This window comes from Microtus pennsylvanicus, chromosome 9, assembly GCF_037038515.1.
Source record: "Microtus pennsylvanicus isolate mMicPen1 chromosome 9, mMicPen1.hap1, whole genome shotgun sequence".
Lineage (NCBI taxonomy): Eukaryota > Metazoa > Chordata > Mammalia > Rodentia > Cricetidae > Microtus > Microtus pennsylvanicus.
Genome location: NC_134587.1, coordinates 106235153 through 106260828, shown reverse-complemented (window position 1 = coordinate 106260828; position 25676 = coordinate 106235153). Strand labels below are relative to the sequence as shown.

The 25676-nt window shown below is 39.7% G+C and overlaps 1 protein-coding gene across 1 annotated transcript in view; it reads left to right on the top strand.

Moving 5' to 3' along the window:
• The window catches only part of LOC142857872 (uncharacterized), a 94205-nt gene extending 68753 nt beyond the window's left edge, over positions 1-25452 (top strand). The window contains exons 1-3 of the mRNA XM_075986939.1: positions 21766-21799; positions 22178-22238; positions 24190-25452. Coding sequence (XP_075843054.1) covers positions 21766-21799; positions 22178-22238; positions 24190-25402 — 1308 coding nt within the window. The 3' untranslated portion in view covers positions 25403-25452. Of the gene's footprint in view, positions 21800-22177; positions 22239-24189 lie in introns of the transcript that reaches the window.
• Positions 25453-25676: the final 224 nt, after the last annotated feature.

Here is a 25676-nt window from a genome sequence, read left to right as displayed (position 1 = left end):
TTTCTGGCCATCCAGATGGACATCTTCCAGCTACTGACTTTCTTTCTTTACCCCATCCAAACTTGCCCCCAAGCACTCGTTTTCATCTACAGGTCCTTAGATCCACCAGCACAGCGTGCTATAGGGCGGAGGGGATCTGAAAGCCAGCTCCAGTAATGAGGGGATCTAAGAGAGGGCAAACCAAGAAAAAACCCCAGGTACCCAGTCAGCCACAGCAAAGATTGAACCAAGACGCCAAAACTCTCCTGGCGACATTTGAAGGAAATGATGGGCAGGCACCAATGAAAGAATTACTCCAACAACCTGAAAAGCAACATGATAACACCAGAATCCAGCGAACATACAACAGGAGGACATGAAAACCCTAATGCAGAAGAAGTAGAAGAAATCGACTTTAAATGTAACATTATGAAATTATGGAGACACTTAGACAGGAAGTGAAAAACTCCCTTAAAGGAATAGAAAAGAAGACAAACAAAAAGAAAAATTAATAAATCCCTCAAAGATAACCAAGAAAACCAAGAAAAAGCAATCAAACAGGTAAAGGAAACAGTTCAAGACTTGAAGACTGAAATGGAGGTAAACAAGAAAACACAAACCGAAGGAAAGGCTGGATATGGAAAATCTGGGTAAAGGAACAGGAACTACAGAGACAAGTATAACCAACAGAATATAAGAGATAGAAGAAAGAATCTCAGGTGCTGAAGATACTATAGAGGAAATAGACGCATTGATCAAAGAAAACAGCAAATCCAACAAATTCTTAACACAAAACATCCAGAAACTCTGGGACACCATGAAAAGACCAAAGGTAAGAATAATAGGTGTAGAAGAAAGAGAAGAATTATAGCTCAAAGACCCAGAAAATATATTCAACAAAATTATAGAAGAAAACTTTCCCAACCAAAATAAGGATATTCCTATGAAGGTACAACAAACTTACAAAACACCAAATAGACAGAATCAAAAAAATTCCCTCACCATATAATAATCAAAACACAAAACATACAGAATAAAGAAAGAATATTAAGAGCTGCAAAGAAAAAAGGTCAAGTAGCATATAAAGGTAAACCTATCAGAATTACACCTGACTTCTCTATGGAAACCTTGAAAGTCAGGTCTTGGATAGACGTGCTGCAGAAACTAAGGGACCATGAATGCAAGCTCAGATTACTATACCCAGCAAAGCTTTCTTTCACCATTGATGGAGAAAACAAGATATTCCAAGACAAAAACAGATTTAAACAATATGTAGCCACAAACCTAGGCCTATAGAAAGTACTAGAAGGAAAACCACAACCCAAGGAAGCCAACAACACCCACAATAGCACTGACATCTGACAACCATTCAGCAGCACAACTCAAAGAAGGGAAACACACAAACACTACCACCAAAAAAAACCTGGAATTAACAACCACTGGTTATTAATATCAGTGGACTCAATTCACCTATAAAAAGGCACAGGTTAAGAGAATGGTTATGAAAACAGGATCAAACATTCTGCTGTTTACAAGAAACATACCTCAACTTCAAGGACAGACACTACCTCAAGAGTAAAGGGTTGGGGAAAGGTTTTCCAATCAAACAAACCTAAGAAACAAGTAGGTATGGCTATACTAATATCTAACAAAATTGATTTCAAACTAAAATCAATCAGAAGAAATGGGGGACACTTTATAACACTCATAGCAGGAACAATTCATCAGGATGAAGTCTCAATCCTGAATATCTATGCCCCTAATATAAAAGCACCCACATATGTAAAAGAAACATTAAAAATCACAGATCAAACCCCACACACTAACACTCCTCTCTCACCAATGGACAGGCCAACCAGACAGAAACCTAACAGAGAAATAAGAGAACTAACAGATGTAATGAATCAAATAGACTTAGCAGACATCTACAGAACATTCCATCAAAACAGGAAAGAATATACCTTCTTCTCAGCATCTCATGGAACGTTCTCGAAAATTAATCACATACTCAGTAACAAAGAAAGCATCCACAGATACAAAAAAAAAAATTGTAGTAACCACCTGTGTCTTATTGGATTCCCATGGAAAAAAGTTAGAATATAACAACAATTCCACCTGCAGAAAGCCTACAAACTCATGAAAACTGAACAGTCAACTACTGAATCACCCCTGGGTCAAGGAAGAAATAAAGAAAGAAATTAAAGTCTTCCTTGAATTCAATGAAAATAAAGACACAACATACCCAAACCTATGGGACACTATAAAATCAGTGCTAATAGGAAAGTTAATAGCACTAAGAGGGGAGAGAGCTCACATTAGAGACTTAACACCATACCTGAAAGCTCTAGAAAAAAAGAAGCAGACTCATCCAGGAGAAGTAGAAGACTGGAAATAATCAAACTGAGGGCTGAAATCAACAAAATAGAAACACAGAAAACAATCCAAAGAATCAATGAAACAAAGAGTTGGTTTTTTGAGAAAATCAACAAGACTGACAAACACCTATCTAAACTAATCAAAAGGCAGAGAGAGAACACACAAATTAACAAGATCAGAAATGAAAAGGGGGACATAACAAACACTGAGGAATTCAGAGAAACATTAGGTCTTACTACAAAAGCCTGTATGCCACAAAATTGGAAAATGTAAAAGAAATGGACATTTTTTAAATAAGTACCATATACCAAAATTAAATCAAGACAGGTGAACAGTTTAAATAGACCTATAAGTCACAATGAAATAGAAGCTAAAAACCTCCAAACCAAAAAAAGCCCAGGACCAGATGGTTTTAATGCAGTATTCTGATACCTATACTCCTTAATGTGTTTCACATAATAGAAACAGAAGAGTGATTGCCAAACTCTTTTTATGAAGCTACAGTTACCCTGATACAAAAATTACACAAAAACTGAACTAAAAAAGAGAATTACAGACCAATCTCACTCATGAACATTGATGCAAAAATTCTCAATAAAATACTGGCATCCCGAATCCAAGAACACATCAAAAAAATCATTCATTATGGGGGCTGGAGAGATGGCTCAGTGGTTAAGAGCGCTGACTGCCCTTCCAGAGGTCCTGAGTTCAATTCCCAGCAACCACATGGTGGCTCACAACCATCTATAATGAGATCTAGTGCCCTCTTCAGGCACACCACCATACATGGACGGAATGTTGTATATATAATAAATAAATAAATCTTAAAAAAATCATTCATTATGATCAAGTAGGCTTCATTCCAGAGATGCAGAGCTGGTTCAACATATAAAAATCTTTCAATTAATCCATCGTATAAATGAACTGAAAGAAAAAAACCATATGATCATTTCATTAGATGTCAGAAAAGCATTTGACAAAATTCAACAGCCCTTTATAATAAAGGTCTTGGAGAGCTTAGGGATACAAGGATCATATCTAAATATAATAAAAGCAATATACAGCAAGCCAACAGCTAACATCAAATTAAATGGAGAGAAACTCAAAGCCATTTCACTAAAATCAGCAACAAGACAAGGCTGTTTACTCTCACCCTATCTCTTCAATATAGTGCTTGAATTTCTAGCAATAGCAATAAAACAACATAAAGAGATCAAGGGGATTCATATTGGAAAGGAAGAAGTCAAACTTTTGTTATTTGCAGACGATATGATAGTGTACATAAGTGACCCCACAAACTCTACCAAAGAACTCCTACAGCTGATAAATACCATCAATGATGTGGCAGGATACAAGATCTACTCCAAAAAATCAGTAGCCCTCCTATACACAAAGGATAAAGAAGCAGGGAGGGAAATCAGAGAAGAATCACCTTTCATGAGAGAGACAAATAGCATAAAGTATTTTGGGGTAAAGAAGTGAAAGATCTATTTGACAAGAACCTTAAGTCTTTGAAGAAAGAAATTGAAAAGGATACGAGAAAATGGGAGGATCTCCCATGCTCTTTGATGGGGAGGATCAACATAGTAAAAATGGCAATTCTACCAAAGGCAATCTGTAGATTCAACGCAATCCCCATTAAAATCCCAACAAAATTCTTCACAGATCTTGAGAGAACAATAATCAACTTTATATGGAAAAACAAAAAGCCCAGGACAGCCAAAACAATCCTATACAATAAAGGAACTTCCAGAGGCATTACCATCCCTGACTTCAAACTCTATTACAGAGGTACAGTAATGAAAACAGCTTAATATTGGCCTAAAAACAGAGATGTTGGTCAGTGGAATAGAATAGAAGACCCGGATATTAATCCACAAACATATTAACACCTGATTTTTGACAAAGAAGCAAAAATTATATAATGGAAAAAAGAAAGCATCTTTAACAAATGATGCTAGCATAACTGGATGTCAACCTGTAGAAAAATGAAAATAGATCCATTTCTATCACCGTGCACAAAACTCAAGTCTAAATGAATTAAAGACCTCAATATAAATCTGTCCACACTGAACCTGATAGAAGAGAACGTGGGAAGTAGCCTACAATACATAGGAATAGTAGATCACTTCCTATGTATAACCCCAGTAGTGCAGACAATAAGAGCAATAATTAATAAATGGGACCTCCTGAAACTGAGAAGCTCTGTAAAGCAAAGGGTAGTCATTAAGACAAAAGAGCATCCTACTGAATGGGAGAAGATCTTTATCGACCCCACATCAGATAAAGTTCTGATCTCCAAAATATATAAAGAACTCAAGAAACTAGACATTAAAATTCTAAATAACCAATTAAAAAATGGGGTACTAAACTGAATAGAGAATTCTCAACAGAAGAAGTTCAAATTGCCAAAAAGATACTTAAGATCACGTTCAACTTCCTTAGCAATTAGGAAAATGCAAATCAAAACAACTTTGAGATACCATCTTACACCTGTCAGAATGGTTAAAATAAAAACACTAATGATAACCTATGCTGGAGAGGATGTAGAGTAAGGGGCACATGCATCCATTGCTGGTGGGAATGCAAACTTGTACAACCACTTTGGAAATCACTGTGGCGGTTTCTCAGAAAATTGTGAGTCAACCTACCTCAGGATCCAGCAATACCACTCTTGGGAATATACCCAAGAGATGCCCAATCATACTACAAAAGCATTTGTTCAACTTTGTCATAGCAGCATTATTTGTAATTTCCAGAACCTGGAAACAACCTAGATGCCTCTCAATAGAAAAATGGATAAAGAAAATGTGGCACATCTATACATTAGAGTACTACTCAGTGGTAAAAAAAAAAAAAACAATAACATCTTGAATTTTGCATGCAAATGGATGGAAATAGAAAACACTATCCTATGTGAGATAACCCAGGCCCAAAAATATGAATATAGTATGCGCTCACTCATAAGTGGATTATAGCCATAAACAAAGGACATTGAGCCTATAGTTCGTGATCCTAGAGAAGCTAAATAATAAGGTGAACCCAAAGAAAAACATATATAGATCCTCCTGGATATTGGAAGCAGACAAGATCGCCAGACAAAAGCTGGGAGCATAGTGGGTGGGGATGGGGTGGAGGGAGGGGAAAGGGGGAGAGAGAAGGGAGAAAGGGAGGACTGGGGAGAACTTGGGGGAGTGGGATGGTTGAGATGGAGGAAGGGTGGATATGGGAGCAGGGAAGAAGATATCTTAATTAAGGGAGCCATTTTAGGGTTGGCAAGATCCTTGACTCTAGAGGGGATCCCATGTGTCCACGGGGATGTCCATAGCTAGGTCCTTGGGCGGCAGAGAAGAGGATGCCTGAACTGGCCTTGTCCCATAGTCACACTGATGAATATCTCAAATATTTAAAGCTTTTAAAATTACCTATACAACCTTACTCCAGAGAGATAATTTCACTCTGCAGGTCCTAGCTGTCACTTTACCACACTCCTCAGCCTTATCCATGGTTTCTCATGGAACCTGAAGTGTCTTCCCCAAAAACCTCCTGAAAAATCTCATTGAGGGTTTGAGCAAGAGAAATGTCTAATATGATAAGGCAAAAAGATGACACTCTGTCACTTAACATCATTTGACCTCACATTGATATAAAGGACTAAGAGTGTTAGGAAAAATGTTTCAATATAATGGTAAGTACAATATAGTATGGTAAAATAAAAAAGGTTTTAATAATTTCATTGTGATGAGTAATCTTAGTAAAAGATTTATTCAGTTTCAGAAGTGCAGTGTCTCCTCCCCTTCTCTCCTCCCCTTCTCTCCTCCCCTTCTCTCCTCCCCCTTCTCCTCCCCTTCTCTCCTCCCCCTTCTCCTCCCCCTTCTCCTCCCCTTCTCTCTTCCCCCTTTTCTCCTCCCCCTTCTCTCCTCCCCTTCTCTCCTCCCCTTCTCTCCTCCCCCTCTCTCCTCCCCTTCTTCCCAATTTAGACCAGACTGGCCTCACAGAGATCCACCTGCCTCTGCCTCCCGAGTGCTGGGATTAAAGGTGTGTGCCACCACCGCCCGGCTCTCTGAAGCTTTCTGAGCCTGTCCTGGAACTAGCTCTTGTAGACCAGGCTGGCCTCGAACTCACAGACATTCGCCTGCTTCTGCCTCCCAAGTGCTGGGATTAAAGGCGTGCATCACTAACACCTGGCTTCTAATTGTTCTTAATAAGAATAAAGCTGAAGTCAGTTATCAGAAGTGAAAGCTGAAGACTCAGAGAAGCAGAGTGGCCAACCACTAGAGAGACCTTTTACCTTTACCTCAGACTGCATTTGAGCTCCTGTCTCCTCCCACCTTATAGTCCTCTCTCCACTCAGTCATACCCCTTCCTGTCTCCACCCCCCTAAAGCTGGGATTAAAGCCCCAGGACTCTCAAATACTGGGATTAAAAGTGTGAGTCACTACCACCTGGACTCTACTGGTTTATCTCTGCCAGCTGATCTTCAGGCAAGCTTTATTTGTTAAAACACAAACAAAATATCACTACACTGAAGCTCCCTGGGCTGGTGGGGTGGATGGAACTTTGTCTATTCCCGTGGAACTGAGGCACTGGGTCCGTTGACATGGTGGTGCCTATGACTACAATACACATGCACTCAAGGCTTTATCTGTTCTTTACACAGGCAGGGCTCCCTCGGTTCCCCCTTCCCAAAACCAAAAACAAGAACAGAACACTATTAGAACTGGTAAATTATTTCAGTAAGGTTACAGAATACAAAATAAATATATAAAAACAGTAGTTTATATCACAATTTCTTAAACATTTTCCACTTGCGACTTCTTTTGGACCATGACATTTTTATGCAACTCTGGGCACATAGAGATAGAAAATACAAGAGCGGGCAAGATGGCTCAGCAGGTGCGAGCATTTCCTCTTCCAGGGGACCCATGCCAGAAGACTCACAACCACCTGGGACAAGGATCCAACACCCTCTTCTGGCCTCTGAGGACACTGGCTCACGTGTAGTGCACACCCAGATACACATGTTCACTGTGTGATACCCGGAGGCTCAGTCATCAGTTGATGTACTGGGAAAGATTAGGGGGTGTGGCCTCGTTGAAGAAGGTGTGTCACTCTGGTCTTGGAGGTTTTTTTTTTAAGATTTATTAATTTATTATGTATGGGGGCTGGAGAGATCATCTGTTTTTAATAGAAACATGGAATCGGAATCCAGTATAAGCATTCCTTATTTCATGCAACATATGATAATAGCTATTTAATCAAAGTTTTGATAGCATAACAAATAATACTATAATTGTATAAAATTAGAAAAAGTGAGGTCTTCCAGACATTTCAATGCAATTCTGGGACAATTTCTAACAATTTCAGAAAAGCATTCTTAAAATTCACTCGGTTGCTGCTAGCGAGAATATTTACCTTCGAAAGCATTGTTTCAGCTCCCATAGTTGGGGTCTTAGCACTAAAAGAAAGTGTGCAGGGGGCTGGAGAGATGGCTCAGTGGTTAAGAGCATTGCCTGCTCTTCCAAAGGTCCTGAGTTCAATTCCCGGCAACCACATGGTGGCTCACAACCATCTGTAATGAGGTCTGGTGCCCTCTTCTGGCCTGCAGACATACACACAGACAGAATATTGTATACATAATAAATAAATAAATAAATAAATATTTAAAAAAAATAAATAAAAGAAAGTGTGCAAAGAGCTTAATTTACAGACAAGCTAGTTCAAATCGTAAACTAGACAGAGTTCAAGAAAAGCGTGATATTGATTTCAGAGAATAATTGGATGAAAGAAAAAACCTGGAGTGTAAACAGTGTAAAATTCCCCCGTCTGAAATGACCTTAAGAGGCATTCATTGTATCGTCCCAATTATCCAACGCTCCACTTTTTGTGTGCTATTCAGTATTGTTCTTTCCGTCTGTGTGTGTGTGTGATACTGACTATGTAGTACATACTTTAAAACCCACATGTATCTTCCTGCCTCTCTGTCTGGATTGCTGATTAAAAGAAAGCACTACCACACTAAGTTCGATGTGCAAACCCTCTCTTTTTATGGTTTTGTTGTTGCTGCATTTTTCATAGGTCTAAATTCAGTCTTTATCTATCTATCTATCTATCTATCTATCTATCTATCTATCTATCTATCTACATATATATACCTATCTAATGTATCCATTCATCTATCTATCTAATCTATCCATTTTTCTATCTACTGATATCTCTCTCTCTCTCTCTCTCTCTCTCTCTCTCTCTCTCTCTCTCTCTCTCTCTCTCTCTTCATTGAGGAATGGTTTCTCTTTGTTGTCCAAGATTTCCTGCAGCTCAAACTGAAGACCAGTTTGGCCTTGAACACAGAGAGATCTGCCTACCTCTGCCTCCGAGTGCTGGGATTAAAGGTGTGTGCCACCACTGTAGGGCTTTCAGATGTTATTTTATGTGTGGGGGTGTTTTTTTTCTGCGTGCACATCTTTGTCCTCTGCTGGGGTCCACCCTCAGCTTGGGGTCAGGCCCTGAGTTGGGAAGGGTATTAGTGAGAAGAAGCACATTGTCTGACCACTACAGAGTTTCACACAGGTGGCCTGCCCCTAATAGCTCCGGCTTACTCTGTCTATACATCAGAAAAAGCATGATTTTCCATATTAACAATCAAGTTTTTTCCATCCTCCAATATTAACTTCCAGCAAAAACAAATACATCAAATATGTTTTCTCTCAACTTTTACATCAAAACACCTTTAAACCAAAAACAACACTTAGCTTATTGCTAACTTATCCAAATATCAAGCCAGGTACACACTGTCTTTACAAAACTAAAAGGGGAATGACCATGCTCACATTTCCAAAATTAACAATGCCATTCAAAACATATTTACATATATTAGGGTGTCCTCCTCCAAATCCTTTTAACCCTGAATCAGAACATCTGCCAAGGTCTGAAGTAACAGCTGGCATGACCAGACAAGAAACCTGAGAAGTAGCTGGGTGGTGGTGGCGCACGCCTTTAATCCCAGCACTCAGGAGGCAGAGGCAGGCGGATCTCTGTGAGTTCGAGGCCAGCCTGGTCTACAAGAGCTAATTTCAGGACAGGCTTCAAAGCTACAAGGAAACCATGTCTCGAAAAACCAAAAAGAAAGAAAGAAAGAAAGAAAGAAAGAAAGAAAGAAAGAAAGAAAGAAAGAAAGAAAGAAAAGACTTTTACAGGGCAGTAATTGAGAAAAAAAAATGGGTTTCCAAAATTGACCATATCTGTCCCATGCATGGCTGATAAAATGACACTAAAATGACCCAGAGCATCATCAACATTATGAGAGAAAAAGCATGCAGTTTGCACAGTCCCAGCAGTATTCTCCACTTTTCTGAAGTCCACTGGTCCTTTCGTAGTGAGACTGAGCCCCTGGGGCTTTTTCCTTACCTGGAGACCCATTGGACAAGCTCTTATTTACAAGTCCAAAACTAGGTCACAGGGTGCCCAAGAGCACCACGTTCATGCATGGTGGCTCTGGAGCCAGGAGATAGTGTCAAAACCCCTGGAACTGGAGCTGCAGATAGTTCTGAGCTTCTTTATATGCTGAAAATGGAACCCAGATGATCTGCAGGAATATTTATTATTGTTGAGAGCTAAGGTATTTTTGAACTTAAGTTTTGTGTACTTTATTAGGTTTCCTGTCCAAGGAAGCCAAGTAAGTTTCAGACAATTTATGGTCATTAAAAAGTTGAATTCTCTTACATGTGAAAAAATTAATCTCAGGTAGGAATAAACTCCCTAATTATTTTTCTGACACAACATTGTCAGCCCTTAAACCAAATACATAAAACCAAAAAATTGACTCAGAATTTTGTATTCGTATTTTTCAGCATTTTTACTAATACACACTTCACAAGGAAGAATTTGGAGACAAAGTATATGGGAATGGTTGGAGGGAGGACAAAAATGGGGAAAACAGTAAAATATCTTTTAATTTAAAATGTATAGAAATAAATTTTAAATAAAAGAAGAGGGGCTGGAGAGAGTGCCCAGCAGTTAAGAGCACTGGCAGTTGTTACAGATGATCCAGCTTCCATTCCAGGAGACCACATGATAGCTAACCATTTGCTCTAACTCCTGTTTCCAGCATCGTCTCTCCCCACCCCTTTTTGGGGGGATTCTGAAGTTATTGTGAGTGCAGGCAAAACGCCATATAACTAAAAGAAAAATCAAGGTTAAAAAAGGAAAGAATGAAATTCTCCAAGCTGCAGTCAGGGCTAGTTAAAATGAGTTCCTTCTGATTTTGTATGGAAGCAGCTGTGGCCTCTCAGAGGCAAAAGGACCTTTGTCTCAGCTTAGGATAGCTCATCATAGCCATCCAAATTAGAGTGGTGACCACTGGGCTGATATGTGGCGTTTTCTTAATGTGTTCAGGATTTGTGTCATCTCTGCGCTTGTGAGAATTGCGGCACTGATACATCAGTCCTTTAGATCATACACAATGACTGGCAGAAAGCACAGGATCCAAATCCATCTACTTTCACTGTCACTTACTTGGTTTTCAGCTCTGTGGTATAAAAAAGGTTTTCAAACCTTGTGGTATAAAATGAACATGCCAGCATTCGGGAGGCAGAAGCAAGTGGATCATCTATTTGATTTCGAGGCCAGCCTGATCTACAAGAGCTAGTTCCAAGACAGACTGACTCCAAAGCTACAGCAAAACCTTGTCTCGAAAAATAAGCAAGCAAACAAAACAAAAAAAAAAAAAAGATGAACACGTAAGAGGCATTTTTCATTTTATTTTTATAATTTCTGTATATTCCTATAGTCATTTGAGGTAAGGATTCCCTAAAAGTCACTGCTTTTACACTGTGACCAAAATCAGAACTGGATTTGTTAACTGAGCATGCATAGGAAGCGATAGAACCTTATATGAACTTGTCCAGGCTTCCTAAGAAAAATCCCTATGCATTCCTCCTGGGAAAAGCATTGCTGTGGGAATGATTTCCATACTCTCATTGCCTCCTGTAGATAAGAAATCTTTCTCAGGTTCTCTTTCTTCGCTGTTGTGATGGCTATTCTTGGTAGTCCAACTGACTGCCTCTGGAATTTACTAAACCCAAAGAATCATGCACACCCGTGAGGGATTTTTCTTAATTAAAGGTTTTGGAATGGGAAGACTCTTCATCAATTTGGAACTTTTGAGGTAATAAGATCCTCCCCTAATCTGGGCCAGATCTTCTGGTGGCAACCCACACATATAAAGAATATTGAAGAAGGAAGCTATTTCTCTTTGCCTGGTTGCCCTGTCTGTGGCTTGAAAGGTCATTCCTTTACTCTCTTTAACGCTTAGTCGTTGGGATTTTTGGTGTAAACTGAAGGCAAGCTGAGATACCCAGCCTTATGGATTGAAATATTACTGGCTTCTTCAGCTTTGCATTGGTAGACAGCCATTGCTGGGTCAGCTAGCTGGAACACACCTGGGAGACGTTTTAATAATTCCAGTTTTACATACTTAGATATTTATTCTACCAGTTCCATTCAAGTATAGAACATTGAGTAATCCCACCATGGATTTTTGTTTTGTTTTTTGTTTTGTTTGTTTGTTTTCTTCTTGCTTTTTCACCTGCCCATCAAGGAAGCTGTGCTGGCTAACAACAGTTCAACCGCCTTGTGACATTTCCTCTATTTATTCAACTTAATTTGAAGACTACATTTTTATTCATTGGTCAAGAGATAGGCCTGAATTTCAGAAATCAATCTCCTAAAGCAATTGAGCTATCGTCCAGCTTTGTGGTAGGGGAAAGACCTTGTTTGTGACCTGGTTCCTGCATTTCCCACGAGATTGAAGTCCTAGTGATATTCAGGTGAAAAGTACTGGCAATTTATCTGAACTCAGGCTGAAGCCACAGAACATCATCCCCCTTTTGTATCCTAAAACCTCTCCTTAACTGTGAATATTCTAGACCCCCCCTCCTCCTATGGGAAAGGAAAATCATTCTGTTCCACACCTTGAGTCCAACAGGAAGAATTGGACGCGCCTGTGGAGTAAAGAAAGTTTGCAGGGTCAGACATTTGATCCAAGGTCAAATGTTACTGAAATGCAAACCTCTGCAGGACTTTGGCAAAGAAGGCAGGGCCAGCAACCACTGTGCTGTGTCTTTAAGCACATCGCAATCCTAAGGGAAGTCTGCTGTCATTCAGGCCTCCCTAGCCAATCAGAGCTCCCAGGCCAAGCTGCCAGTCAGAGGTGGTGCCGGACTCTTCCGGGTGCCATATTGCTGCCTTGACTGTTTTGGAGCACGAGTCGTGGGTTTGTGTGCTGCGTTGTGGCTCTTGCTGCGGGAGCTGTGCAGGCAGCATGGGTGAGCTGGGAAACTCTGACAAGGTGAGCACTGGGCTGTGGGACCCAGAAGCGAAGAAGTTGCTGTGCTCGAGAGGAGCTGGTGTGGCGAGTCCTTGCAGGGGCTGGGTGCGAACCTGGGGCCAGATTAGGTGTCCTGTGAGGTCCCGTGCGGACTTTGCAACTGCCCGGATGCAAATAAGTGTCACTGAATAGCTTCACTTTGTGGACTGCGTCTGCGCAGAGCATCGGGAGCTGTGTGTAGAATCATCTTTGTGGTCAAGGACAGCTTGCTTTTCTGTGCATCCATGCAAGGTTTTGCCAAAAATCAGAGAGGCCTACTTTCTTTTTTTCCCGTTTTTTTTCGAAACAGGGTTGGCCCCGAACTCACAGAGATCCCCCTGCCTCTGCCTCCCGAGTGCTGGGGTTAAAGGTGTGCACCACCACCGCCAGGCTCAGGACTACTTTCCTTAATATATTCTAGAACTTTGCACTTCTAAGTTTTAGGTGTAAAATCCATTTGGATTCAATTTTGTGTAAGTTGTAAAGGGCATCTCTTGTGCTGGGTAGCAGTCCATTACTAAGCTGTCTTGGACAAGAGTAGAACTTGGTTTTGTTTCTGGTTGTTTTTTTTCTTTTTCTTTTTTGAGACAGGGTTTATTAGTGTACTCTGACTCTCCTTTGCTGGAATTAAAGGTGTAAAGGTGTGCACCACCACAGCCCAGCCAAGAGTAGAACTTGTGATATAAAAAAATAACCAATGTTTAAGATATAGTAAGTCACAGAATTTAGTCATAACGAGGGCTGCCTCTAAAATACCTCAAAGGTAAGTATATACCAAGCACATCTCTCAGAGATTAGGATGCTAGGATACAGATTTGTTCACCAGGATCTTCCGGATATTTAGCTATAAACAACTGCCGTGAGACAACCCGGTTATGCCACCACTTGCTAGGCTCTTCCCCTTCTCAAAGAACAGGCTTCTAACAAGTTCCTCAAGGTGTCTTTACAAGATCACAACCAATATAAAGGCTGTTCTGCCAGAAAGGTTCAGTTTTTCTTTTTCTTTCTTTTTTGGCTTTTTTTTTTTTTTTTGAGACGATTTTTCTGTAGCTTTGGAACTTGTCCTGGAAACTAGCTCTTGTAGACCAGGCTGGCCTCAGATTCACATAGATCTGCCTGTCTCTGCCTCCCAAGTGCTGAAATTAAAGGCATGTGCCACCTCTGCCCGGCCAGTTGGTTTTTTCTTAACAAAAGCATAGTTCTGCCTGTTGGGCAAGATATCTGGTGTTAATCATTTAAAAAGGAAACACACTGTTGTGTTGAGGGCTGTCCTGATCAATCAGACTAACTTCGAGGATCTTCTGAATGGAGAAGAAAGACTAGCTAGCCCCTTCTCAAATCCAGGACCGTGCTTAGAGTAGCCAGTAACAACTTGGGGCCTAGGCCTTGATCGCTTTCCCTAGGAGCCTGATGTATTAAGAGTAAAACAGAGCTCCTTCCCTTAAAGCGGGACTATTCTTGCAAGAGCTGGTTACGGTCTGGCGCCAGGGCCTTAAGGGTGGGGTTCTTTCAGATTCTGAGAACACAACTCTTCCATTCACATGGAGATATGATTATCAATCCTGAAAGGACTGTGGGCTCAGTCAGCAATATCTTTGAGAAACCTTGTTTGATTGGCCTTCTCCTGAGTTTGCCCGAATGTACGTTAGTTTCTGCTGACTTCCTACAAGTTCCCCATTTCCCCCCTGCAAGATACTGTTGCCCCCCCCCCCCGAGATAGGGTTTCTCTGTAGCTTTGGAGCCTGTCCTGAAAATATGAAACTAGCTCTTGTAGACCAGGCTGGCCTGAACTCACAGAGCTCCGCCTGCCTCTGTTGGCAGATCTCTTTGGGGTGTGGGGGGGAATTAAAGGTGTGTGCAGCCGCCAACCATCAGTGAGTCTTTTTTTTTTTAATTTATTGAACTCTACATTTTTCTCTGTTCCCCCTCCCTGCCTCTCCCTTTACTTCTTCATTCTTCTCCCAAGTCCCCTGGCTCCCAATTCACTCAGGGGATCTTGTCTGTTTTTACTTTTTTTTTTCTTTGGTTTTTCGAGACAGGGTTTCTCTGTGGTTTTGGAGCCTGTCCTGGAACTAGCTCTTGTAGACCAGGCTGGTCTCGAACTCACAGAGATCCGCCTGCCTCTGCCTCCCAAGTGCTGGGATTAAAGGCGTGTGCCACCACCACCCGGCCTGTTTTTACTTTTTTTTTAAAGTAGGCGGAGCTTCTCTCTCTTTTTTTTAATATTTTATTTATTTAATATGTATACAATATTCTGTCTGTGTGTATGCTTGCAGACCAGAAGAGGGCACCAGACCTCATTACAGATGGTTGTGAGCCACCATGTGGTTCCTGGGAATTGAACTCAGTACTTTTGGAAGAGCAGGCAATGCTCTTAAACTCTGAGCCATCTCTCCAGCCCCTGTTTTTACTTTCTACTTCCCATATAGATTAGAATGAGAGAGGACACTAAGTCTTTCTTAGTGTCCTCATTGTTGTCTAAGTTCTCTGGGATTGTGGTTTGTAGGCTGGCTTTCTTTGCTTTATGTTTAAAAACCACCTATGAGGTACCTGAGACATGACCAGGTGGAGCACCACGGGCATCATGGGGAGACACATCTTCAGCGGCTTCCCCTGGACCATTGACCAGGGCATTGATAATGTCACCTGTGGAATGCATCAGGGAAGGGAAGAAGGTGAGAGGGCACAGAGGGGAAGGGAGCTGCAGGCAAGTGCAGGGATTTTAGGTGTGTGTCACTGTATCTGATTCTATGCAGTGCTGGGCATAAAACCCAAGAACTCTACCAGTTGGGCCACATCCCCAAAGGCCACACACTGTTAATATAACACACTTGTAGCTACTCGGGACAGAGTACAACAATCTGCATAGCCAGTATCAATTGACCTCTAGCCTATAAATTAAAGATAATTTATAGTTATGATACAAAAAATAAAAACATTAAAAACCACCTCTGAGTGAGTACATGTGATAACTGTCTTCCTGGGTCTGCGTTACCTCTCTCAATGTTTTCTAGCTCCATCCATTTTCCTGCAAAATTCAAGCTGTTGTTATTTTGTTCTGCTGTGTATTACATGTATTGTGTAAATTGTACCTTATTTTCCTAATCCATTTTTCGGGCGAAAAGCATTTAGGTTGTTTCTAGGTTCTGGCTATGACAAACAAAGCTGCTATGAACATAGTTGAGCACATGTCCTTGTGGCACTATTGAGCATCCTTTGGGTATATACCCCAAAGTGGTATTACTGGGTCCTAAGGAAGGTTGTTTTCGAATTTTCAGAGAAATCGCCATACTGATATCCAAAAGGGCTGTACCAGCTTACATTCCCACCAGCAATGCAGGAGTGCTCCCTTTTCCCCACAACCTCTTCAGCATAAGTTGTCATCAGTGTTTTTGATCTTGGCCATTCTTACAGGTGTAAGATGGAATCTCAGAGTTGTTTTGATTTTCATTTTTCTGATGACTAAGGATGTTGAACATTTCCTTAAGTATCTTTCAGCCATTTTAGATTCTTCTGTTGAGAGTTTAGGTCTGTACTCCATTTTTTTCTTATGGATTATATGTTCTTTTAGTGTCCAATTTCTTGAGTTCTTTGTATATTTTGGAGATCATACCTCTGTTTGATGTAGATTTCAGTTTCAGGAGGTCCCATTTATTAATTGTTTTTCTCAGTGTGTGTGCTGCTGGGGTTATATTTAGGAATTGGTCTCCTGTGCCAATGCATTCAAGTGTACTTCCCACTTTCTCTTCTGTGAGGTTCAGTGTGGCTGGCTTTATGTTGAGGTCTTTGATCCATTTGGACTTGAGTTTTGTGTATAGTGATAGATATGGGTCTGTTTTCATTCTTCTACATGTTGATATGCAGTTATTCTAGCACCACTTGTTAAATATGCTTTCTTTTTTCCATTTGATATTTTTTGCTTCCTTGTCCAAAATCAGGTGTTCGAAGATGTGTGGATTGATATCCGGGTGTTCTATTCAGTTCCATTCATCCTCCTGTCTGTTCTTATGCCAATACCAGGCTGTTTTCAGAACTGTACCTCTGTAGTAGTGTTTGAAGTCACAGATTGTGATGCCTCCAGAAGTTCTTTTATTGTACAGGATTGTTTTGGCTAACCAGGGTTTTTTTTGCTTTTCCATATGAAGTTACGTACCATTCGTTTGAGGTGTTTGAAAAATTTTGCTGAGATTTTGAAGGGCATTGTGTTGAATCTGTAAGATACTGTTCTTCTTAAGAAGCTTACTTGGGGCCGGGCGGTGGTGGCGTATGCCTTTAATCCCAGCACTCGGGAGGCAGAGGCAGGCAGATCTCTGTGAGTTCGAGACCAGCCTGGTCTACAAGAGCTAGTTCCAGGACAGGCTCCAAAATCACAGAGAAACCTTGTCTCGAAAAACCAAAAATAATAATAATAATAATAATAATAAAACAAAATAAAAATAAAAAAATAAAGAAGCTTACTTAGCCTTAGGTTTTGCTTGTATCCTGGCAGTAGTGGCACACGCCTTTAATCCCAGCGCTAGTGAGTCAGAGGCAGGCGGATCTCTTTGAATTCAATGCCTGAATGGTCTGGAAAGTAAGTTCCACAACAGTCTCCAAAACTACAGCAAAACTCTGTCCTGAAAATGACTGTACCAGCTTAGAGATTTAAAATTATATCTTTGAGTCTACTATCCACTACTATCCACTGCATTTCCAAGGCAAGGAATTGCATGTGGACTATGGTTTCTGCCTTCAAAGAAGACTAGGGAGAAACATGTATTCTTCACATTGAAGAGGGAGACAGAGTAGGCAATCAGCTGCTAGGAGTCACCATTATAGAAAAGGAGCTAATTGTGGCAGAAAGAGGTGATTTTGTATTAATTCATATCATATGAATGAAGACAAACCAGACTGCTGAGTATATACTTTGAGAAGGTTAGTTTGAGTCATGGAACATTGAGTTTGCAATTAGCGACCTTTCCTATGCATATGTGTTCAGTCCTGCTTGGCACGGTTAAGAAAACTCCGAGGTTTGAGAAACAGGCCATTCATTGCCTGTAACTCTTTTACCCATCTCAGTCGTTAACATTCATTGTTCGATTTCTTTTCTCTCAAGTGCTGTTGCTTTTTATTTCTGTTTGGAGCAATATCTCCTGTAGCTAAGGCTTGCCTAAAATATATAAATAAAATTGCTTTGAACACACAATCGTGCTACTTTTTCCATGATTGACCTTGGACTGGTCAGCAAGAAGGAAAAGGAATTTATGAACAAGTTTTCCCCAATCTTTCTGGCTTTTATAGCCAAAAGAAGAGGGTGTGTGCCAGTACTGAGTTCATTGACCAAGATTGAACCTGGTGTAGTAACAGTGAAGAAGGGAGAGGCAGGAAGGGAGGTGAGGGGTTTACTGCTTTGACAATAATTATTATTACCACTGTGGAATTATGCAGTATATTTTATTTTATTTTTTAAATATTTATTTATTTATTATGTATACAATATTCTGTCTGCATGTGTGTCCGTGTCTCTAGGCCAGAAGAGGGCACCAGACTTCATTACAGACGGTTGTGAGCCACCATGTGGTTGCTGGGAATTGAACTCAGAACCTTTGGAAGAGCAGGCAATGCTCTTAACTGCTGAGCCATCTCTCCAGCCCCTATGTAGTATATTTTAGATGATCAGCAAATGTTCTCACTGACCATTTCATAGGGTCCACACACCAGGGCATCCAAGAATCTGATCTTATTATGACATCAAATTACTGCAGTGTTCTAAGTCAACCAAAATAGAACATCTGGGTAAAACCCTTGCTGGAACATTTAATTAGCCATAACTGTGTTGTGACTATGTAAGTATACACCCATTTGGGTCATAATGTTCAACCCTACAATTTGCAGGTATGAGGAATAATGTACAGCTTAGAAGTTCCTTTATATGGCCTTCTTTATATCTCCAGTAAAGCTCATTGCTTCTCTGTGTTCAGGATTTTGGGTTTGATCAATCCTTGTAACTGAGTAATAGTCTCCATTTTAGGCCACTTTGAAGGTCATTGAGAGGCAATTAAAACAAAATACCTGCACCAGTATCCTAAAGACCAGAAAGCTCTTTTCTTTTGTGAACAAAGTGAGTTCTGTTCCCTGTGGACCTATGACTTTTAGCCAATAACATCAGATGAACCACATCAAGCTTCTCCTCTCTTTCTTACATCTCTTTACTTAATTTCTAGTTTGTACTTTATTAAGTAAAATTAATTTTGTAAGTCTCTGTCTTGTATTTACCATGGATATTCCATTAGATGAGTGAGTCATGAAGTTGATTGCTCCTTCAAAGTCAGCATCAATCACTCCTGGAAAATTTTGATTGACTGTCCTACCATGTATTGGGAAGGTTATGCAGTTGCTTTTCTTTGTGTCCTATTTGTCCAGTTTGGATAGTGTATTACCAGAAGTTGATGCAAGGGCAGTTTCTTGTCCAAATAGCTAGCATTGACCACAAAGAAAAAGAATTCCATATGGAGTTTCTTCAATATCCATCATCCATAGACTTGTATAAAATATAAAATATCCCAATGCCAAATGTTTAATGTTAATAGTTTTTTTAGATTATAGTTGATTTAATAATTTACCTTTTATCATCTCATTTTTATATCATAACCCCCTTTTGTCCTTTAGAAAGAGATTTCTGAATTTAATCTCCCTTGATTGGCTTTTTTCCTGATCATTACCAATAACAACTTGTAACCTTCCCCTCCTATGTGATAATATAAACATCTATAAACTATGTTTTAGGAGAATGGACATCATTCTCTAGACTACTTACTGCTTGTTGACACTGAGATCTTTGAGGGAACTTTAAGAAAATCATATTCATTGTTAGGTTTTGACTGCAGGATTTTGTGAGGCTGGACGTTCTAATAGAGTACCCTTGAAGATGTTTTGGATATAGAACCCACCAACTTCTACAGAGGCATTTTGAGATGTTGGATCATCTTGGCCATTCATTTTAATTGGTGTTTGGTCTCTTTGTTCTGAAAATATATAAACTTTTAAAATAACATACATTACATGTATGAAATATAAGGCTTGAACAGTCAGTTAAAACATTTTTTCTATAAAATATATGTTATATGTTTCCTATTATTTTTGTGTTTTATATTTATTTTAGGGAAGATCTTTTCCCATTCATTAGGCTGCCTTTTTGTCTTATGGACTGTGCCCGTTACTTTACAGAAGCTTCTCAGTTTCAGGAGAATTTATTTATTGTTGCTCTCCATGTCTGTGCTACTGGAGTAATATTTAGGAAGTGGTCTCCTGTGCCCATGCATTGAAGGCTACTTCTCAGTTTCTCTTTCATCAGGTTCCATGTGGTTGAATTTATATTGAGATCTTTAATCGATTTGGACTTGAGTTTTGTGGATGGGGATAGATACAGATCTATTTTCATTTTTCTACATCCAGTTATCCATCATCCTCATAAAGTTATGTTTAAACTTGTTTTCTTCTGCCTCTTCTGGCTTAGGATGATCAAGTCTTCCTGTTTTATGACCACTGCTTTCTGGTGGTACCATGCTGCTTTTCATGTTGTTGAATGAATTCTTGCGTTGGCACCTACCCATCTCCTCCTCCAATTGATGCCGCCATTGCCACTGCGTCTTGACCCTGTTCTTCCGGTGGCTCTCTGTGTGTTTACATACAGTTCTTGGTCTGCTCTTCAGTATTACTGTGTCTCAGGTAGGCACTGAGCTCTCTTAGTCTTTTCTCTTGGTTAGATCTGTTCTTCCACTCTGTGCAGTCATAGCCTGTACTTCAGAGTACCTCTCTTTGTCCACTCTGTACAGTTGCAGCTTGTTTTTCAGAAGTTGTGGCAGATAGGAGGGTCTGATATGTGGGTAGGGGTGTTGGAGCAGCCTACCTGTGAGAAGCTTGCCTCCTGGATAGCTAGAGAAGATGAGGCAGGTGGGGGAGAGACCCAGGGTTTTGACCTGGTATGGAAGGCATAGAGAGTGGGGTGCCCCACTGGGTGGGTGGTCCCTCACGTCTTGGTCTCTGTGCTTATTTGCAGTCTGTGTTTCAGAGTTCCTCTGAGGTCATGGGGAAAAGGAGGGTTTGGGATAAAGTGGGACTTGTACCTTACAGGATCTGATCGATGGGATGAGGCTGTTGGAGCAGCCTACATGAAGGGAACTTACCTGTTGGCTGGCTAGAGAAGATAAGTGGGTGAGGGGCCGTGGTTTGCCCCAGTATAGAGGACCTAGAGAGTGGGGTGTTCTGCTGGGTGGGTGGTCACCCACTTCTTGGTCCTCTTGTGAATTTGCAGCCTCAATAGCTAGCTCTTAAATTTAATTAATACATATTTCTTATATCTGCTTTTCCATGTTATTTGGTATCTTTTCTAAATCCAGCATGTTCCTCATGCTTCTCTCTGCATCTCTGGTGACCATCCTCTGATTGTGCCTCCGTCTTCCTTTCTGCCAGTATCCCATCAGTCTGGTTTTCTCACCTAACCTCTTCCTGCCCAGCTGTAGATCAGTGAGATCTTTATTCACCATATTCAGGAATTAATACATATTCATAGTGTATAAAAAGTTTGTTCCACAGCAGAAATGCACAGGCCTGTCCCTCCTGAGTGCTGGATTAGAGGCAGGAACCAATACCACCACCTTGCTCATCTTTTTCCTATGATTTCTCTAGTGTGTGATCAGTATTGTTGGTCTGTTTGCTTGTCTCTCTCTTTCTGTCACTTAATGACCATTTCTCCTGCAAGACTATAGCCTATTCTAGATATGCAGAAATGACAAGTGGATCTCACTCAGCTTCTTTCACAATAACCTTGTGATGCACTAGAACTTCTATGTCATGGAATAAGAGTGAGAAACAGCAGAATTACATAAATATATTTTTGAAGAAGTATACATTTACAGTGTGGTCAGTATTATGCTTTTTCTTTTACCCATATTTATATATGGTCATTTTAGAATGCAGTGACATATGATGATGTGTATATACATTTCACTTCGGAAGAATGGGCTTTGCTGGACCCTTCCCAGAAAAATCTTTACAAAGACGTGATGCTGGAGACCTACAGCAACCTCACTGCTATAGGTAAGACTGTGAATTTTACTTCATTTTTTTAATAAGGGGAAAATTCTTTCTTGCCAAGTGATTTTTTGTTTTGTTTTGTTTTGTTTTTCGAGACAGGGTTTCTCTGTGGCTTTGGAGCCTGTCCTGGAACTAGCTCTGTAGACCAGGCAGGGTCTTGAACTCACAGAGATCCACCTGCCTCTGCCTCCCGAGTGCTGGGATTAAAGGCGTGTGCCACCATCGCCCGGCAAGTGATTTTTTTTGTTTGCACTTTTGATTGCAAAAGTGGGGGAATGACGGTAACAAATCAGTCATGGTTCTAAGGTGAACTGAAGATATTATTTTAAGTTTTGCAATATTTCTGAAATATTTCATATATTTTCTGGTATTGTATTTTAGCCAACAATTGGGAAGACCATCATAATGAAGAACCTGATCAAATGTCTCCACAACATGGAAGGTAATTTTTGTGTACAGTCACTCAGAAATGTGTCTCTGAGGAAATTTTAATGTGTCCTGGAAGTTTTAAAGAGATGCAATAGTATAACAAGCACAGATTTATTTATGTACAGCATATTGATATCTAATTAGCACCTAACCATGTCCCTCAATGTAAGGTAATGAATTCATGTTAGCAATGCATTCCTCTTAGAAAGAAGAGAAGAAAGCAATGTCTTAACAGATATCACCATTTGAATCATAGCTCCACTAGAGCTATGCCACTGAACTTCCGATCCATTTAGTTTTATAGCACACAGACATTTTGCAATATGCACACAATGAATAGGTGATGATTATATACTCAATGTTTAAAATCTTTTTTTTTTTTTTTTTTTGGTTTTTCGAGACAGGGTTTCTCTGTGGCTTTGGAGCCTGTCCTGGAACTAGCTCTGTAGACCAGGCTGGTCTCGAACTCACAGAGATCTGCCTGCCTCTGCCTCCCGAGTGCTGGGATTAAAGGCGTGTGCCACCATCGCCCAGCTTAAAATCTTCTAATAACCAAAGAGTGCAGAGTAAACTTGTGTTACTCATATGCATTTAAAGACTTCACTAAGTTTATCAAGATGGGCAGTTTCTGAGAGTCAAAAAATATTATTCTTGACAAAATTTAATCCCTATACCACCTGTCTATGGGGAGCAAATATCAAACTGAATGAATGTGATATGGAAAACTTTTGTTTCCTTTACTAGGTATATCATATGTTACAATAGATACAATTCATGTGAGCATAGGGAGATGGAAAGAGGCAAATTTTAAAAAATGTAGGAGTCCCTATTTTGAGTATACTTTCTGAATAATAAGTATACAGTTCACAGTTAATTGCCTTTCCAACTTCATTGGGGATTCATCAGCAATGAGTACTAGGAATGTGGAAATTCTTCTGTTTGTTCCTGTTCACTTTACAAATGTAGTATGACTCACAGAGTCACATAATTTATGAATGCAACCAGTATGGTAAACTTTTGAGTTCTTACTGTTCTCTTCAAATATGTGCAAAAACCTCATAGAAAAAGAATACTATATATGTGAGTATCTTATTTAGGTCATCTGTCGCTGCTGTCAATGGACAGTATTACCATGGTAACTCCTTTATTTTATTTTATTTTATTTTATTTTATTTTTTGAGACATGGTGTCTCTGTGTAACAGCACTAGCTGTCTTGGAACTAGCTCTTATACAACAGGCTGGCATTGAACTCTCAGAGATCTGCCTGCATCTGCCTCCTGAGACTGGGATTAGAGGCATGCACCGCCACTGCCTGGTCAGACCACAGTAACTCTTATAAATGAAATCATGTAATTGGGACTGGTTAAGAGTTTGAAAGATTTAGTCTATTATCATAATGACATGAAACATAGGTGATGCTAGAGAGGTAGATGTGCGTCCTACATCCTTTTCTACAGGCTGCAGAAGGAGACTGTGTGACATCCTAGGCATAGCTTGAACCTAGAGCACTTCAAGGCTTACCTTAAGAGTGACACACTTTCTCCAACAAGATCACACCTGCTCCAACAAGGCCACATGCATTATCTAATAGTACAAATACCAAACTTTCAATACTAGAGTCTATGGGGGCATTAGCTAATCAAATACATCAGTAAGTTATGTTAGTAAAGACTCCTACCATCACAGGTATTTTTAAAGATGCAAAACAACCCATAATAAAGGGGAACACAGTGGGTGTAAACAAAGTGAAAACTTTAAGATCTAGTTCCTCTTTAAAATTAGACCAAATTGTAAAGTGAATTCATATGGTAAAATTATTCATTATTCATCAGTTTATTAATTGTGATAAAGCATTTTCATGTAACAATTATCTTTGCAGGCATGAAGAAATTTGTACTGGAGAGGAACTCTCTCAGGATATTCAGTGTGATAAAGTCTTTACATGTCACAGTTATCTCGGAAGGCAGAAGAGAAAACATGCTGAAGAAAAACCTTATGAATGCACTCAATGTGGTAAAGGCTTTGCTAATCACTCTTATCTTAAAATACATAAAAGAACACATACTGGAGAGAAACCCTACAAATGTAATCAGTGTGATAAAGCCTTTGCACAACAAAGTTATCTCCGAGTACATAAAAGAAAACATAGTGGAGAGAAACCTTATAAATGTAATCATTGTGGTAAAGCCTTTGCATATTATAGTAGTCTCCAAACACATGAAAGAACACATACTGGAGAGAAACCCTACAAATGTAATCAATGTAATAAAGCCTTTGCTCAATACAATAGTCTTCAATACCATAAGAGAATACATACTAAAGAGAAATCCTACAAATGTCATCACTGTGGTAAAGCATTTGCACAGTACATTTGTCTTCATTACCATAAAAGAACACATACTAGTGAGAAACCCCACAAATGTAATCAATGTGATAAAGCCTTTGCACAATACAGTAGTCTTCAACAGCATAAAAGAACACATTCTGGAGAGAAACCTTATGAATGTACTCAATGTGGAAAAGGCTTTGCTAATCCTGGTTATCTGAAAATACATAAGAGAACCCATACTGGAGAGAAACCGTACAAATGTAGTCACTGTGATAAAGCCTTTGCCTATAACAATAATATCATAAAACATGAAAGAACACATACTGGAGAGAAACCTTACAAATGTAATCAATGTGATAAAGCCTTCACACAACATGGTAGTCTTCAGCAACATAAAAGAACACATTCTGGAGAGAAACCTTATGAATGTATTCATTGTGGTAAAGGCTTTGCCACACACTGGTATCTTCAAATACATGCAAGAACCCATACTGGAAAGAAACCCTACAAATGTAATCACTGTGATAAAGCCTTTGCACAACGGAATTATCTCCGAGTACATGAAAGAACACATACAGGAGAGAAACCTTATAAATGTATTCAATGTGGTAAAGCCTTTGCCACACACAATCATCTTCAATTACATGAAAGAACACATACTGGAGAGAAACCCTACAAATGTAATCAATGTGATAAAGACTTTCCATATCACAATAGTCTTCAACGTCATAAAAGATCACATACTGGAGAGAAGCCTTATAAATGTAATCAATGTGATAAAGCCTTTGCACATCACAATAGTCTTCGATACCATAAAAGAACACATAGTAGAGAGAAACAAATGTAATCAATGTGAGAAAGCCTTTGTAAATCACAATAGTCTTCAATGTCATAAAAGAACACATAGTGGGGAAAATCCCTATGAATGTAATCAATGTGATAAAGCCTTTTCATGAAATCATGCCTTCTAAGTCAAAAAATTCATTCTGAAGAAAAAACAATAATATAATCAATGTAGTAAAGCCTTTACCTATCAAAATGACCTACAAAAGTGAAAGAGTTTGTACCTGAGAAATACTATGTAAATATACTTAAATACCAAATACTTCAATTGTGGTTGT